The sequence below is a fragment of the Cyprinodon variegatus genome, unplaced genomic scaffold (genome assembly GCF_000732505.1).
Source record: "Cyprinodon variegatus isolate N-32 unplaced genomic scaffold, C_variegatus-1.0 Scaffold33, whole genome shotgun sequence".
In the NCBI taxonomy this organism is placed as follows: domain Eukaryota; kingdom Metazoa; phylum Chordata; class Actinopteri; order Cyprinodontiformes; family Cyprinodontidae; genus Cyprinodon; species Cyprinodon variegatus.
In genome coordinates this window covers 62,714-79,817 of record NW_015150486.1, presented here as the reverse complement: position 1 = coordinate 79,817, position 17,104 = coordinate 62,714, and the positions used below count along the sequence as shown (strand labels likewise).

Sequence of the window (17,104 nt, the reverse complement as noted above, 5' to 3'; positions counted from 1 at the left end):
GTGGACCCCACCTCTAGACAGCACCCCTCGCGACCCCGCTTGGGATAAGTGTGACAGAAAATGGATGGATGGATGCTTGGTCAGCTCTCCATCCTACAACCCTCAAAACTATCAAAGGTCTTTTTATCCTTAAACACAAAATATCTTGAAAAACATCAATATTATTGGATTTCCAAAGATTCGTCCTTCTACAAGTAGTTTTTCCAGATATACGATGATCTATATTCACTCGTTTCTCCATGTCTGAAATCATTTTCTTATGTAAAGATGACTCACAAAGAACCACTAGCAGAGGAGACCTGCTAAAACAACATAGACGTAACACTTTCTGTAACAGCCGGCCAGTATATCAAAGGGAGGAGCCTGAATCAACATCAGTCTTTTACTATTATTGTATTAACTGTATTGATATCCATGGTATGATGTTTTTATAACATACTTTACATAAATGAGTAATGTTTATTTATATCATGTGGAGCTGCTGTCAGTGGGACTAAAGATCGAAATAGTAATAGACCACATTTTAGTTATCTTTTTTTAAGTGGTTATTGTGTTCCCTCCCATTTCTAAAGGCACCCTGAGCAACTGGCTTATTATCCAAATTAATAATTGCTGTTAAGACAAGAGGAAACCCAATTACTTAAAGGGCAATTGAACAAAGTAGGTCAAGGTCTCAGTGCTCTGTGGGCGGAATGTCCAAAACAATGACTGCATATATTCTCCATTTATTAAAAGGTAATAACGCTGAAAGGTAGGTAGCCCAATCAATTGGTCTTTGGATGGAATTACTTTAAAAAAAAGTTGGATCTCAAAAAGTTTGCAAAGGAAACTGATACCTGCTATTATTACCTATCAAATGCAAGAGTTTCATAAAGTTTTAATTCATCATGTCACATTTCCAGCAGGTGTCTGCATCCTTGCTTTAAAAAAAGCCGATCCTCACCGCTTCCCCACCTACCTTATAAATGTCAGAAGAGTCGGAGTAAACAGAGACCTGGCTGAGATCAGACATCTTCAATCTCAAAGGGAAAGAGAATCGATTCCAGTCAGCTATCCAGTCCAAAGAACGGCCCTTTTAGGAGTAAATCTAGAGGGACATCAAGAGGAGAGCTGTTTCTCTATAGGGACCTTTAAAGGACATTTACTGGAGTTTTCTTACCATTTTCCATTTTGAGCAAACTGTTTATTTCCACTTTGATTGTGAAAACAATCTTCAATGTCCTCACTCCTGTACTCAGCAATCATTCGTCTGTAATCCATAATCAATCAAAAAGTCAACAATAAAGTCAAAATGATTGACAGGAGAAGAGTTTCAAGCTGTAGTTCCCAACATAACCATCCTTCCTGATCTTTGCTCCAGCTGCATTTCTCTTGTGTTTCTGCTAGAATAGGGCTGGAAAGAAAAGGGTTTCATAAAGTTGTTCTCGGCGCTGAGCAAATCCGAGTCAGCTGAGAGGCCTAAGCCCTTAGAAGGAGGGAAAAAGTAAGGCGATGGGGGGCGGGGAGGTGTCCTTTCTAAATGGTATAATCCTTCAATGGTAAAGAAACATACTTTTCTGTGTTTGGACATGCAAACTGAAAGTTTTTAGGTAACTGGTAAAAACCAAATAGTCTCAGTTATAAGATATTAATTTAAAAATTATTTTTAAGTGAAAATTCTGTGTTAGGGTTTAAATATGCCAAGTTGTTTTTTTTTAGTATCCGTTAGTGTTTTTATCATGGTCTGCTCTAAAAACAGAATAATTCAGCAGAAAAAGGTAGTGCCACTAAAAAGTGATGAAATAAATCTGTTTTCCTTCCTAAATTGCTCAATCGCTCGCTCCTTGTTTGGCATCTGGATGTTAATGGGTAATCAGTCATCAAATAAAGCCACTGACTGCATTGGGGCAGTCTGTGTTTGTGGTTTCTGCCACTTGAAGACGAAGGAACTGAAAATAACCGATTGTGATCATGACCGTCAAGTCTGCACTGTGGATCCTTCTCTCTATCACCATCCAGTGCGGTGAGCATTTCAGCTTTAATCTTATTTTGGTGCTAAATGACTGGTTGCATGTGTAAACTGAGGTACTTGTCTGACTTGTTTTTAACCTTATGTGCTCCAGCGGTTCTGCAGGAGTCCGACTACGACGATGAAACAGACGACTACTACCAAGAACCTCTGAACTGCTCGACCACAGAGAGAATCAGAGGCGGACATGTCACCTACTCACAGGTGGACATTATAAAACTCATCCTGTTTTATTTCAGCAGCACAATCGATACCTCTTTTTCAAAAGTCCAGGTGTATCTCTGTAAATTGGGATACTGCTCAAAATTGCATAGATTTCTTTAATTCATTTAAAAAAGAGAAGGTAACTAAGAGGATTGTGATCTATTAAAGCATTTAAAACAGTTAAATTTGATGTTTGTGGTTTAAAATGTTGGTATTTTTAGCAGGTAAGGCCTTCTGTAGAGCAAAAATCTCCCTCTGTATAACGCTTGTCAGCAGAGGGAGGCATGCATGCTCTAAAATCACCTGATAGACATCTTTGATTCCTATAGCTTCCTGTTTGATCTGGAATAGAATTTAAAATCCTCCTCATGTATAAATCCATAAATAACCAAGGCCCCATCTTATATATTAAACTTTTTATTTCTTATGTTCCTAACAGATCACCTTTCTCTCAATCTGCAGGTTTACTAGTGTTTCCCAGACTTTCTAAAAATAGAATGGGAGGCAGATCTTTTAGTTATCAGGCTCCTCTCCTGTGGAATTAACAATCAGTTTTAGTCTGTGAGGCAGACACCCTGTCTACTTTAAGACTAGGCTTAAAACTTTACTTTTTGATAAAGTTTATAGTAACAGGGACATAGGGACCTGTTTTGATCAATCTGCTGTTCTTCTGTTCTCCAATTCTGCAACATTTAACTGCTAACTTTTTGCTCTCAATGCTTTTTCTCATCATAGCAGCTTTCACTGTTTTGGTGCTTTTTAGTTCAGTGTTTAGTCCTGTTTTTCTCCTAGATGCTGCTTAGGGCTCGACTTGTACTGCGACTAACTGTATGTGCTCTTTGTAATCTCTTTCGGCATGAAAACCGATGCATAGCTCTTCTGCTTACTTTTTTCACTGAGGCATCTATGCAGGTTTTTTACTTTGACCTTTTCTAACATTGAAAGCATATATGGATCAGCACTTCCATGTTTCTTTTCACTCTGAATTTGTTTCTGCTGGAGGTTTTGCTGAGTCCTCTGGAGTTACAGATGTCTTTGAGGAGCCATGTAAAATAGTGGATAGGAATAAAAATTATTTAATAAACTGAAGCAGGTAGATTGCATTTCTAATGCTGGCGTGCTGGATTTTTTTGCAAAAAGAGCAGGGGACATAAAGAGGAGACAGGGGAGCTTCTTTTTTTTTTTTAGGAAAACCTTATTTTTTTTTACCCAATTTTACTTTAGAATGGATCATTTATTTCCTCCCCAGGGCGGCATGGAGGGCAGCGTGATGACCTATCACTGTGGTCCAGGGAAATACCCATTTCCCGTCAGCTTCAGAACCTGTGGTGCTGATGGAGACTGGTCAGCGATGAGACTACCCACTGGCAGACTTGTATCCTGGGCCAGTTGCAAAGGTAACTTTTTCCAAGAATCCCCATGCACCTGTCTCCTCCTCCATCTTCTGAACGCCTTTCTGTCCCCGCCACACACAGACATGCTGTGTCCGGGCCAGCTGCAGCTGGACAACGGTGAGTTTTGGCCCAGGGATCAGTGGTTCCGAATTGGCACTACACAGAGCTTTTCCTGCCAGGAGGGGTTCTCTTTTTACGGATCAGCAGAGAGAAACTGCACCGCATCAGGAGAGTGGACCGGAGCTACACCCATCTGTGACGATCATGGTGAGGAAATGAGTTTCTCTCTACACCACTACTGATACATTTTTAGTGGGAATAATATTCTTTAAACAGAACTATATTAGGTGCAGCTTCCTGTTATTTTTTAGCCTTATGTAAATCATTTTATCTTTAGATTTTTTTTTTTTGGACATTTTTTTTTATTATGACAACAAACATTAAATCATTTTATTGGAATTTTTGAGATAGACAAACACAAAGTAGTAAATTGTATTTTTACTGATAAAAAACAGATTATTATTGTTATTTTATTTCAAGTACTGTCAATTTTGATTTAGCAAATTAGTAGTAACTCAGTTAGAGTAGATGGAGAGTGTCTGGAAAACATCAGTTCTCAAGTCTTAACATATATTTTCACTCGGTTTTAGGCCATTTACACTGAGCCTCACTGGAAAAAATTTATAAGTCTAGACAAGTCCTTCTTTCTTAAAATAAGTGCATTCGTTCTTGAATTGAGGAGGCAAGTGAGACACGTTGCCAATGGAATAAGACAATTTACATTTAAAATAAAACACAATTGCATTGTCTTATTTCAAGTGCATTTTATCCAAATATCTCATTTTAAGAGTAAAAATACTCATTCCATTGGCAAATCATCTCATTTACCTACTCAAATTAAGAGTAAATAAACTTAAATTAAGACATTTTTGTTCATTTTTAGTTTTTCCAGTGTGTAACTGCAGAGGCAGTATGATGGAAATTATTAGAAAAAGTATCCCATTTTTAGAGGTATTTCCTGTTTAAAAATTATTGATAGGAATGTTTAATTTCCTTATATTAAACTTAAATTAAACTTGATGGACAGTAGTTTTGAGATTTAAAGGACAAAACCATTTATCGACTATCTATGACAGCTATTGGGCAGTGTTGGCCTAGTGGTTAGAGCAGTGCATTGTGCTCTGAGAAGGTTGCAGGTACCCAGTTCGACCCCCCCACATACTGCCATGTTGGGTTCCTGAGCAAGACCCTTAACCCCACACTGCTCCCCAAGGAGATGGGATAAATGCAGAGTAAATTTCCTCATTGTGCAAAGATAAAGAGATTTACATTTACATTCATGCAGTTGACGTTTCTAGTTCAGCTGTTAAAAAGTTTAAACTGAAAGGTGTGAAAACTTAACCAAAGGGAGGCACTGCAAGAAACGTTTCGGGAACCATTATGACTCATGAACAAACTTAGGGCTGATCTATTTGTTCAGGTTACTTTCCTCCTAATATTTGCTACATTGCAGGTGCTGTTGATCTATAATTAATTTTATTACAACCTAAAACTGCTTTTCCAATCAAAATTAAATTGTGATTTAATATATTAACAAGTTCAAGATGTAGACATTAAAGGTTTAGTGGTGGATGTTCTTTTTCCGGGTGGATCATCAAAATAAGCGGTCCTCCTAATTGTCAATCATTCTGGTGATATGTTTACATAAGGCCATCCTATGTGCTCCTCCCCATTTTCACTTACCGGTGGTGAGTCTGAAAAAGTGGAAAAAGTTGCAAATCTTCTTTTAGAAAGTAAGCTTGTATGAGTGATGCAAACAGCAACTTTTAAACAGAGCGTGCATGAGGAGAAATTAACCTGTGCATTCTCTCGCACGAGTTTAATAGGTGTTCCCTCTCGGGAGCGAGAACAGGGTTGTGCATGTTAACTTTTTTTTTAGAAATTTAGAGGGCGGGTCTTTTCAAAAATTCTCGAAAATCCTCCACAATACCTTTAATGTTATGTTGATGTTGTTTTTTTCTTATTTACAGTCAATGATTGCAATGACCCAGGGGTCCCTCCAGGGGCCGAGAGATCGGGTGACCGGTTCCGGACAGGTGCAAAAGTAACTTATCGTTGTCAGGCTGGGATGCATCTGCTGGGGTCGGCTGAAAGGGTTTGCCTGGAGAACAGGGAGTGGAGTGGTTCGTCACCAAGGTGCCAAGGTGGAAGCTTTTATAATTCAGATTAGAAATAAAATACTCAAACATGTCCATATTGGACCTTCATCAGCAGCTGTTCCCTGCATCCAGTATTTTTGTGCTTTACTGCAGCTCCTCACGCCTTCGATACGCCCAGCTCTGCAGCCGCAGCCTTGGCTGGATCCCTCGCCGGAGTGATGGACGTTCTTTCCCCAGATTCCAAAAAGAAAAGTGGGTTCATTTTTGTTACCATCAATTCATTTTAAATAGTCAAAGGAAGAAAAAAGATCAACCATGTTTTGTGCGTAAGCAGATGTTACCCGGTCATTTGGGCGAAGCTTTCTTGTGGGTGAAGTCAGTCGTATGAATGTCTACATTTTGCTGGACACATCAGGAAGCATCAACAAGCAGAACTTCGATGAGGCAAGGACTGCAACCATCGCTCTGATCAGAAAGGTCTGCATACACCATGTTCAGGGTTAATGTGACGCATAATACCCTCTTATAAAGTCTGCAACTTCCTCTCTGTTTATTCAGCTTGACAGCTACGACGTCCAGCTGAATTTCCACGTGTTGTCGTTTGCTACGGAAACTAAAGCCATTGTCAATATCACAGAAACAGAGACAAGTGGGGATATCGAGGAGGTCATATTCGAAATAACAAACTTCGACTACCACAGTAGGACTTAAATTGTTGAAAACTTTATTAATTAATTTGGAAATAACAGCAGTAAAGATCAGTCCAACATATGTCGGTGCGTTTATGAATGAAATCTTATGGATTCATTTTTTTTAATAAATCTGCGCTTTTATTCTATGTTCCAGGTCACGGGCGTAAGACCGGCACCAATCTCTATTCTGCTCTGGAAAATGTCCTGAAAGTGATGAGTTACTTAAATGAAAACAGACACAAGAACCATTTTAATGAAACCCAGAACATCATCATCATAGAAACAGATGGTAAAATTTCTCAGTGTCTCACAAAAACCCTACTGTACATAGATCCGCAATTCTCAACATCTTTAGAACTAAAGGAGGAACTAAAGTAGGAAGATATATATATAGATATATATATCTATTGTTCATTTTCTGCCTGAGCAGATCTGTGTATATCTCAATGCCTGCTCCCTGATCAGCTTCTCTGATTGGCTGATGTGATGCATCAAGCAGCAAAGGTTCAGATTTTCAATTCCAGCATCAGCTGACTGTGAAGCGTGTCACGCACCTCCATCCATTCATCCATTTTCCATCATACTAATCCCAAGCGGGGTTGCCAGGGATAGTGGTGCCTATCTGTCTATGGACGAGAGAGAGGACAGGTCACCAGTCCATCAGCAGGAGTCACGCACCTCAAATGCTCTCGTGCGCTGCAGCTCCTTTTGATGCACCTTGATGAGCTTAAATCACAGACTTTGCATGTAAACTCATGCTTAAATTGTGTTCTGCATGAATGCAGAATAACAAGCATAGTTTAAAACTTGTCTGGGGCGGGGTTATGCTGTTAAATGGGGCGTGTTACACTTTAAGTTACATTTGTTTCTTTGCTTTTTTGACCACTGAAACACTTAAGTGTTGTTATGTGAGGTATTAAGCCTTGGAAAGTTCTGGAAACTTTCAGGAAGCATAAGGGTAGATTCTAGTAGATCAGTTTTTTTATTTTAATTTTTACTGTTCATTGCCATCTTTCTGTCCTTCCTGCTCAAATAAAAATAGGCTATTGAGATTAAATGTGTTAAGTGTATTCAAATCAGTTTAAGACCCTGAAAGCTCGAGAGCTTTGAAAGGAAAGTATCTTTTTTCAGGGATTTTTGAACAAATTTTAATTCATTTTTTCATTAAATGTTGGAATGTTTCATTTTCAACATGTTTTTTTTTCTACCTGCAGGTTATTCCAACACAGGGAAAAAACCTGAAGCTGCTCTGGCCAGAATCAGGAGCTTGCTGGGCTACAGTACAACTCAACCTGACCACACGCATGAAAAAATGCTGGGTAGTATAACAAGAGTTAATATTTATATTAAACATGTGATAGGAAAGATACATCAGAATTGAAATTTTCTTTCAGATATTTATGTTTTCGGTGTTGGAGACCAAGTTAATAAAGATGAGCTGAACTTATTGGCCTCAAATAAGAGGGGTGAGCAGCATTACTTTAACCTCAAAACCTATGGCACTCTGGGAAAGATGTTCAACAGCATAATCAGTGAGTAAGAAGCTCTCAGTTAATCTGATCAAACAATTTCTCAAAACAAGTTGCCTATAAATCAAACTAAAGTTATTTGCTATCGATAAGGTGATAAGAGTGTGACGATGTGCGGGGTAGCTCAGGAAGATGTCTCCAAAGACGAGGCAGAGGATCTTGACGGTAAAGTCTACACCAAGCCTTGGCATGTGATTCTAACATCAGTAAGAGCTTTGCATTCTCTCCAGTTAGAGTAAATTTTCTAATCAGATTTTTAAATTGGGCTGTTGTACTAAATTGATTTTTCTCCCCAGCAGGGTGAATGGGGAAAGAAGAAGTATTGTTCAGGATCCATTTTAAACATAAACTGGGTGCTGACAGCTGCTCACTGCTTTGGGACAAGCAATCACACAGCCATTAACGAGCTAACTCTAAATTACGGTTCGTGGTTAATTATAAAATCACTTTACAACAAAAAATAATAGAAGATCTCATCTCGGTCCCTAAATTCAGTCTTTACAGGGATTCCTCTACTCCTCCCTTTCACCTGTTAGATGTTTGAAGAGCTTCTCTCATCTGTTACCGATTTAATGGATGATGAAATTGGCTGTAGATGCTGGTCATGCTGACATATTCAGCAATTTCTCTGATGTTCCAGGTCAAGGAATGGTGCCCTTCAATAACGTGATCATACACCCCAAATTCAACATCAAAGCTCTGAGACATCGGAATGTCTCAGAGTTTTATGACTATGATGTGGCTTTGGTGAAGACAGCCCGGCCCATCCCGCTGTCCTGGACGGCCAGGTAAGGAAGATCAGATAGACGGCTGCAGGCGGGACTCTCCTCCCTGAAATGTTTGGTGTCTATGTCCCACTGATTTTGGAAACAGACAAGCATGGTTGAGCTTCAGAAAAAGGAATATTCATACAATGTTTTCCACCAGACCCATCTGCTTGCCTTGTACCGTGGCAGCCTCTCGAGCCATGAAAAAAATCAACTCCACCTGCGAGCAGCACAGTACGTAACCTTTGTCTGGTCAGAAGGACACAAAGCACATGTAGGAAATGCATCAAAACTGAAAAAAATGCTCAAGTATAATGATTTAACATCAGCTTTATGTTATTCAGTCCAATGACCTAAAAGCTATTGGGAAGAAAAACATTAATTTGAAGAGAAAAAGCTTTGAAAAATAGAAAACACATAAACTAGACGACAGGAAGTGTGCCCCTTCGTTCTAGTCTGAAATAATGTTTAGCTTTTTATTTTGAGTTAGTGGGTCACAACATCAGGGTATTTATGTTTCTTCATTAAAATTGTTTGGTTCGGATATTTATTGACTGTCCCCATAAAAACCAAAAGAGAGAAGGGAACAACAACACTAAATCTGTCAGCCATCAGCTTAAACAGGTAGGGCTAAGGGCTAGTTCTTCTCCTTCCCTCCATTCCTGTTGTCCGTCATGAAGACGGTGGAGAGAAAATCCTCCACCTCATAGATCAGAGGAAAATTAGCATCGAGATCAAGAAAAAATGCAGACAGGTCCTGAAGAGAAGAGCAGTGGAGATATTTATGCCAGAGACCAATTTCCCACATTTAGGTGCTGCAGAGAGGCATGGCTCTGATGGGAGGACATTTCTAGAGAAAAACAATCACTTGGTGCATCTTGTCTTTGATAAAGAGTGGCTGACAGAAAGCTATAAAAATATAGCTAGCAGTTTTCTACAACTTGAGCCATCTGGAGGCAACATACAGTGAGGAACATAAGTATTTGAACACCCTGCTATATCGCAAGTCCTCCCACTTAGATATCATGGAGTGCATATCCACTGTGAGACACGTAATCTAAAAAAAAAAAATCAGAAATCACAATATTTGATTTTTTTTTTTTAACAATTTATTCGTATGAGCTGCAATTTATTTGCATGAGCTGTAAACCTCCAAAAGGCTGGAGAGCGCTACGGGGAAATTGCCAAGCAACTTGGTGAAAAAAGGTAAACTGTTGGAAAAATCATTAGGGAACGGAAGAACGTGAAACAAAAACTGGCAGTCTCCCTTGGACTGGGGCTCCATGCCATATCTCACCTCCTGGGGTCTCAGTAATCCTAAGAAAGTTGAGAAATCAGCCCAGAACTACACTACACAGATGAGTACCATCCCAGGAACACCATCCCTCATCCCTACCCCTCTACTGGGGGGGGGGTAGCATCATGCTTTGGGGGTGTTTTTCTGTACATGGGAAAGGGCGACTCAACTATATCAAGGAGAGGACGACCGGGGCCATGTACTGAGAGATTTTATGGAACAACCTCCTTCCCTCAGTTAGAACATTGAAGATGGATGGAGGCTAGGCCTTAAAGCACGATAATGACCTGAAGCACACAGCCAGGATAACTAAGAAGTTGCTCTGGAAGCATATAAAGGTTCTGACGTGGCTCTGCCAGTCTGTAGACCTAAACCCAATAGAGAATCTTTGGAGGGAGCTCAAACTCTGCATTTCCCAGCGAGAACCCAGAAACCTGACTAATGTAGAGAAGATCTGACTGAAGGAGTGGGACAAAATCCCTCCTGCTGTGTGTGCAAACCTGTGAAAAACTACAGGAAATGTTTGACCTCTGTAATTGTAAACAAAGGATACTGTACCAAATATTAACATTGATTTTTCTAAGATATTCAAATACTCGTTTCCAGCTTTATCATACAAATAAATAGTTGTTTTTTTTTTTAAATCACATATTCTGATTTCTGGATTTTTCTTTTTAAAGTTATTTCAGACCCCCTCATAATTCCTAAGTGGGAGAACTTGCAAAATAGCAGGAAGTTTAAATACTTATTTTCCTCACTGTATGCAGGAAGGTTATCTGAAGGATGGTACCAAATTTAACACAGAACATCCGCCTGAATACACGATTCCCACAGAAAAATATGTTATTGGCAGCATCATGCTGTGGGAATGATTTCGTAACCCAACGTTGGCCAAAAAATTGTTACAACTTGACTTCATTCATAGTAACTAGTGTGGGTGGGTGTGCTTTGGAAAACATGAAGTTTTAAAAAATAAGACAAAAATTTTTTACTGTTGGTTTTTTTAAATAGCCCCAAATATCATTAGAAAACCTTTAGAAGCAGTGTTAAATGCATTAGGCCCAAGATTTTTTTTCCGGTTAGTCATTAAAATGCTGTATGTTTCACCCCACCTGAATCAAAAGAAAAAAGATATAACAGTTGGCTAACACAGCCAACATGTTGCTTTTTTTAACCAAACAACACTGGAGACCTTAATTGTGGTTCTGGAAAACAGTTCTGATTAGCATAAACTTATCAAGGTTCCCGGATGGAAATGAGTTTCCTCTGCTAAGACCCGACTCCAAGCATATTTCCTGTGTATTAAGTCAATGTGTTGCTGGTCAGGGGCTGAACTCCTAGCGCACACTGAGACTCCTGCCTTCTTCACCCATCAGAAGAAAGAACGTAGAAAAACTCATATCCATCTGAAAAGCCAGGTGAGACTTTTTCCTTTACATCATAGATCTGATGGAAATTCTGCCGGTAAAATAAAGAGTTTCTGTGTTTTCTCTCTCTGCAGAGGCCCGCCTGTGTGGAGAAAGCTAAGCTAACACTAACCAAGCCCACAGATGTATCTTTGGAAGAATACGTTTCAGAGAACTTCCTCTGCACTGGGGGCTCTGAAAAACACCAGGATTCAAGCAGCTGCAAAGGTTTGCACTCTCACAGCTTAAAAATGTTAGACATTAATACAGGAGGCATTTGTGGAATTAGGAACACTGGCCAGATTGTATCTTCTCAAAACAACAGTCCTCCCCTTCATGCCATGAAGGAGGCTGTGTAACTCATTATCTCTCATGACTTTCGTTTGGAGCCTGTGAGGCTAGAGACAGGTATATCTGAAGCTTTTTTTTTTACTCCACACCTTTAACAGCCTCACGTCTGATTTTACAGGTGACTCTGGCGGACCTCTCTTTTTGCAGAAAAGGAAGCGCTTCTTTCAGGTCAGCAAATTTTTCGAGAGCCGGATAATCAAGAGCTGTTTTGTTGGAAGCAAACTATCTTACTTTTTTAACATTAGGTGGGAGTGGTGAGCTGGGGCACCATAGAAATGTGTGAAGAAGCTAAATGGACCAACAAAGGATTCAGCAGCAGCAGGCCGCCTCCCGATGCTCGAGATTTTTACATCGACGTCTTCAAGATTATCCCGTGGCTGAAGGAGCACCTGGGGAACGAGCTCCAGTTTCTCTCTTAGAGCAGGGGAGCAGATCCTGGACCAGTCTGCATAGTCAGCGACAGTCTAAGCCATCATAATCCATAGCAGATATAATCTAGGTTTGTAATATCAAATGAGGTCTTCAGTTCTATTTAATTAATAAACAGAAATACAAACACAAAAGCTTAAAAAATAAAACTGTAAACTTTATTCTGATTGAGTATGTGTCTGTACATATAACACTGAGTTTATCCAGATGTTTAAGACTTTTCCTGGGTGACACTTAAAAAAACACAAATAAATGAAATGATGAACTGCAACATAGAATATGGGCTTTCTAATATCCACTGAATAAAGCTGACTCTTCATTTCTAAGCTAATCGGACTAATATCACTGCAGCTGAGAATGTTTGCTCCAACAGTTTGCAGCACAGGCTGCATGTCAGCGTCTGTTTGCAACTTTCTTTCCTGAGGTGTCATTTAACCTCAGTTTACCAGAACGAGCAGCATAAGTCCGATCAGCCCTCGGAAAACTGTCTGAACAGAATTTCAGACTCTCTGTCCTTGAAGTGTGGAACAAAGTGGATTTGAAGGATCTCTGAGAATCCCTCGGAGAGAACTGGAGCCACAAAATGTTTCCTGCAGAGAATCGGACAAATTTTTAGCACATATTTAGAACTAAGCCGGTGAAGATTCTCAGTCATCGAGGTCACTGTCATTGCAAAAAAGTAACAAAAAAACAACAAACAATCCACTGGACTTTGTTTCCAAGTTTGAAGACATTTCACTTTTTCAATTTCTGACATTTTGAATTGAAAAAGCTTCCTGGATGGGAAGCGAAACGTCTTCCAACTAGGAAACAAAATCCAGTGGATTTTTAATTATTTTACTTTTGTGGAATATTTAGAATTAAATACACATTTTTAATCCACAAGAGCCCTTTGTGCATCCTGTGCCTTTTGGCTCAACAAATCAGGTAAGCTACGTGACTAACTTGGCCACCTCCGGATGGTTTCACTCACTTGTAGCTGTGGAAAACCATGTCGTTGACCTTGGCGTGTTTGCTGTCGGATGGCGTCATCTCACGGAACTGAGAATGAAAACAAAACCAGAAAAGGGTTCCTCAAAACCAGGATAACACCAAACTATTGTTAAAATAAATATAAATAATAAACCAATGATAAAGCGGGGAAATTATTATGAATTGGTCATACTCTATTATTATGCTTTGCTTGCTCCAAAGTGGCGGTGAAGAGAAAACAGCGGCAGGTCACTCCTGCTGCTTTGGCCACATCCACATATCTGCAGGAAACACACTTCAGCTCATCAGGGTTTGTTCTTATGTTGGAAAAACTAACAGTTTCAGCAACATCTTCCTTTAATTAATTATAAAGTTTAACTATTTTATTATCATTTTAAAGCAACGCTGCAAATTTCAGCCACCAGGGGCACTAGACCTATACAATTGTAGTCATTTTGTTTGACAGGTTTACAAACATCCTCCTCAAAGTTGCTTAGTTCTGGTAAAAGTGATACAGACTCCCTCGGGCCACAACAGAGGGATCATTTAACTAGTTATAAGTAGACATATAATCACAAAACTTATGAAAATATGTTAAGAAGGCTGAAGAGGTACTTAGTGTTAGTTTAAACTGTTTTAAAATTTTCATTAGTTTTTATGTTTATTTACTTTTGACTTCAGATTTTAAACTCTACTTTAGTTTTAATTTATTTTTGGTAAATGTTAGCTAGTTTAGTTCTGATTTGAAATGTTTAGTATATGTTTAGTTTTTATTAGTTTCAGTTAAAGTTTTAGTTGTTTTTGCAGTACGACTTACATAGCAGAGGCAAGACAAAAAAAAAACTAGCAAAAAAACATTTTGAAATAAAATCCCAGATAAGGACAGAAATATAGAAGATTTTATGCAGTTGTGGGGTTTTAACAACATTGTATGTACTGTCTCAGATGTTGGAGTTCTACAATATAACAAGCTCCTCATTGAAGAGAGTTTTACATAAATAATTGATTATATTGTTTGATTTTGTAAATAAAGTGTTAAAAGTCAGATAAGGACAGACTGCTGCCATCTGCTGGCGTAAAACGGTACAGCGACAAAAAGTAAAAACAATCAAACTATATCTTATATTAATACATTATGATAAAGACACAAATAAAAACTAAACAGATTCGCTCTTAAAAATGTGTTTGTTTAAATCAGTTTTTTAAACTCTTAATACAGTTTCAGTTAGCTTCTACTGTTTTTATTTTTATTTCAGTTAATGAAAATGTTTTTTAATTCTAGTCTTTGTCCAATTTGTCTGTTAATGACCTTGGCTCTGGGTCACATTGCTCGTTCAGCTACAGATCGAACGTCTTAAGTTACACAGGTGGGTGTTTGAGAAGAGCAGGTCACACAAAGCTCCAATCCAGGCCAAAGGCTGCATATAGACCTGAATTTAAGTTAGTACCTGAGTCAAAACTGCTTCTTCAAATATGAGTATTTTATGGTGTTAGCAGAAAATTCAGACTTTTAGAGACCAAGTAGAATCCCTTTTTCAAGCCTACTGAATCCATCCTCCACCCTGCCTGCAAATATCCTTCGGCTAGGGATCCACCCAGAGAAGTGGATGAGGTTCAGCAAACTGAAACACACCAACCCAAACAACACGTCTGGCACAGCAACAGGGCTACCGTTTGCGAGACTCTGGGTCTGGGTTGGTGTTGTCCACTGCGACGCTCTGGCCCTCCCTCAGAGCGCGCTCACAAGCCGACACGCAGTTCTGCCAGGAGCCCAGCGTGTCCTGAGGAACACGGGAGCAGAAACAAGCTTTATTGAACTGAAGGTCAACACAGGAAGCCTTGATTTAGCCGAGCTTGGCTGGAGTTTACACACCCTGTTGATGTAGGCGTAGCCTTTTGGAATAATATGTGTGTGGAAGAAGGTGGATTTACCAGCTGGAGAAAAAACAAAAAGAAAAGATTGTTAGGGTGTTGCCTGCCTGCGCGTACCAGTAAGGTGACATGCCCCTCCCTGACAGTACCTGCAGGGTAACCAACGGCAACAATAACCTCCGTCTTTGTGGAAGTGAGGGAGGCGGACGGTGGATCAAACAGCCTGGAGGTAGAGTCCAGTTTCCGCTGATACAGAATAAAACAAACATTAAGATTCAGACAGCAGAGGCTTCGTAACCCTGGACCCGGATGTGAAGAAGACTTTGGTTAAATAAAAGGATCATCCCATGAGGAGCCACAGCCCCTCCTAGCATCAGGTCTTTACAGCTGCTCTTGTTAGCTTTCTACCAAATTGCAATACAAAAGAGCGGGGCTCAGTAACTGAAGCTTAGCTTACTGGGTCAAAGTCAGGCAGGCTGTAGGGGGCGCTCTTCCAACCCAAAAAGTACTCCTCTGGAGTATAGAACTGCAGCCCGATGTTCAGAGCAAACTGCAACAAAGAAAAACAAACATTCAATTATGATAATTCAACTGAATGCACACAGGAAGAGACCACTGGAAATGGAAGAGGAGGAAGGGGAAAAAGAGGACAAGGTTCCACATTTAGGACTGATTTATACCTCAGAAACCAGGTTGTCGGCGTGTGTGTCGCAGTTAACCTCTTGGACACTAGGCCTGTTTTCAAGAAATATGCTTGAAAATAACATGCCCCAAATGAATTGAATATATCTCAAGAACTACAGAGTTTATTTTTTTTAATTGTTTTGGTATCAAAATAAAGGCACTGCGACACACTGCTGCGGCGAATATAACCAGCCCTTAAGATTTGGCCTAGTGGTTAGAGCAGAGTGTTTTTGCTCTGAGAAGGTTGCAAGAATCCAGTTCTATCCCAACGACCTGCACTCTGGGTCCCTGAGCAAGACCCTTAACCCCACACTGCCCCCTGGGCGCTGCACAATGGCAGCCCACTGCTCCCCAAGGGGATGTGTTAATGGCAGAGAGTGAATTTTCCAAATGTGGGACAATAAAGGGATTTACATACATATATACTTTCTAAAAATTATCAACAGTTTTTTATTTAGTTCTTAATTATCTCTCAGACATTTTAAATTAACAATTAAATATATGAATAACAGATATTTCTACACTGAAGTTTAAATATGGAACCTAAGACATGATGAAAGAACATAGGAAAGGAGGCATGGAAGGGTGGAAGGAAATAAGGAAGGAAGGAGAGTGAGGGACGTCATTTAGGGTACAAGGGAGAAAGAAACAAGTAGGGAGGGAGGAAAGGACACAAGGAATATGAAGACCTTGGAGGGAAGGAAGAAAATGTCAACATAATGAGGCGCACAAGGAAAGACAGAGAAAAAGGGATTTTAAGAATGAAATAAAGGAAGGAAATAAGGACACAATGAAGGTCACAAAGAATGGAAATATAATAGAAAGGACAGAAGGAAAGAAGGAAGAAAGAAAGAATCCAGGATTAACAAATAAGGAAGAACACAAAAAGAAATTTCTGACAGAAAGACAATAATTCCACAAAGGGACTAAAAGACTGAATTATAGAAACAAGGAGAAGGAAAACCAAATATCTAACATATAGACGGTGAGATATGAAGTCCAATTTCCTCTCCGGGTTTTATCAGATCTGGAGCAAACATCAATCAAATCCCAGGCTGTGTAGGAACAGTGAGATGGGAGCGTTTAGAGTCCAGTGGAATCATGAACTGAACCTGGTGGCTCTTACCAATCTGTCACTGCAAGAAAAATCCTTCTTCTTCCTCCCAGGAGCCCAGTTCTCCGGCCTTCCTGCAGCATCTGGATGCAGAAACAAAATCAGGATGCCGTATGGTTTTGAAACACATAAGGATTTTTTTTTTTCTTTAAACAGAATCATGGGATTTAAAGGAATACTACACCCAAAACATGATTAGCCTTCATTTTCTACTCACCCCCATGCT

General features: G+C 39.6%; 3 protein-coding genes across 4 annotated transcripts in view; 1 reads left to right on the top strand and 2 right to left on the bottom strand.

Moving 5' to 3' along the window:
* The window catches only part of mfrp (membrane frizzled-related protein), an 8,992-nt gene extending 7,918 nt beyond the window's left edge, over positions 1-1,074 (bottom strand). The window contains exon 1 of the mRNA XM_015402030.1: positions 959-1,074. Within this exon, the coding sequence (XP_015257516.1) occupies positions 959-1,012 (54 nt within the window). The 5' untranslated portion in view covers positions 1,013-1,074. The remainder of the gene's footprint in view (positions 1-958) is intronic.
* An 828-nt stretch (positions 1,075-1,902) lies between these two features.
* Positions 1,903-12,333, top strand: LOC107102499 (complement C2-like). The gene is made up of 19 exons (XM_015401832.1): positions 1,903-2,002; positions 2,103-2,212; positions 3,462-3,609; positions 3,688-3,873; positions 5,628-5,810; positions 5,919-6,017; positions 6,100-6,242; positions 6,324-6,465; positions 6,612-6,746; positions 7,672-7,776; positions 7,852-7,989; positions 8,080-8,192; positions 8,286-8,409; positions 8,627-8,774; positions 8,914-8,987; positions 11,377-11,468; positions 11,552-11,684; positions 11,926-11,975; positions 12,053-12,333. The coding sequence occupies exons 1-19, from the start codon at positions 1,951-1,953 to the stop codon at positions 12,224-12,226; spliced, it is 2,349 nt and encodes a 782-aa protein (XP_015257318.1). The 5' UTR covers positions 1,903-1,950; the 3' UTR covers positions 12,227-12,333.
* A 169-nt stretch (positions 12,334-12,502) lies between these two features.
* Positions 12,503-17,104, bottom strand: part of pnkp (polynucleotide kinase 3'-phosphatase) — a 16,755-nt gene continuing 12,153 nt past the window's right edge. Inside the window, exons 10-17 of one of the 2 annotated variants that reach the window (XM_015401852.1) lie at positions 16,891-16,961; positions 15,538-15,630; positions 15,230-15,326; positions 15,082-15,143; positions 14,880-14,989; positions 13,402-13,489; positions 13,210-13,277; positions 12,503-12,826 (exon numbers count right to left, since the gene is read on the bottom strand). In XM_015401852.1, the coding sequence (XP_015257338.1) occupies positions 12,706-12,826; positions 13,210-13,277; positions 13,402-13,489; positions 14,880-14,989; positions 15,082-15,143; positions 15,230-15,326; positions 15,538-15,630; positions 16,891-16,961 (710 nt within the window). In that variant the 3' untranslated portion in view covers positions 12,503-12,705. Of the gene's footprint in view, positions 12,827-13,209; positions 13,278-13,401; positions 13,490-14,764; positions 14,990-15,081; positions 15,144-15,229; positions 15,327-15,537; positions 15,631-16,890; positions 16,962-17,104 lie in introns of those variants that run through there. The other variant, XM_015401843.1, reaches the window with a different exon arrangement.

Excerpts from the sequence above, each read along its gene's own strand:
- LOC107102499 (XM_015401832.1), top strand. The coding sequence starts at position 1,951 with ATGACCGTCAAGTCTGCACTGTGGATCCTTCTCTCTATCACCATCCAG. Across the intron at positions 2,213-3,461 it reads GACATGTCACCTACTCACAG|GGCGGCATGGAGGGCAGCGT; the intron begins GTGGACATTATA and ends TTTCCTCCCCAG. Across the intron at positions 3,874-5,627 it reads ACCCATCTGTGACGATCATG|TATTTACAGTCAATGATTGC; the intron begins GTGAGGAAATGA and ends TTGTTTTTTTCT.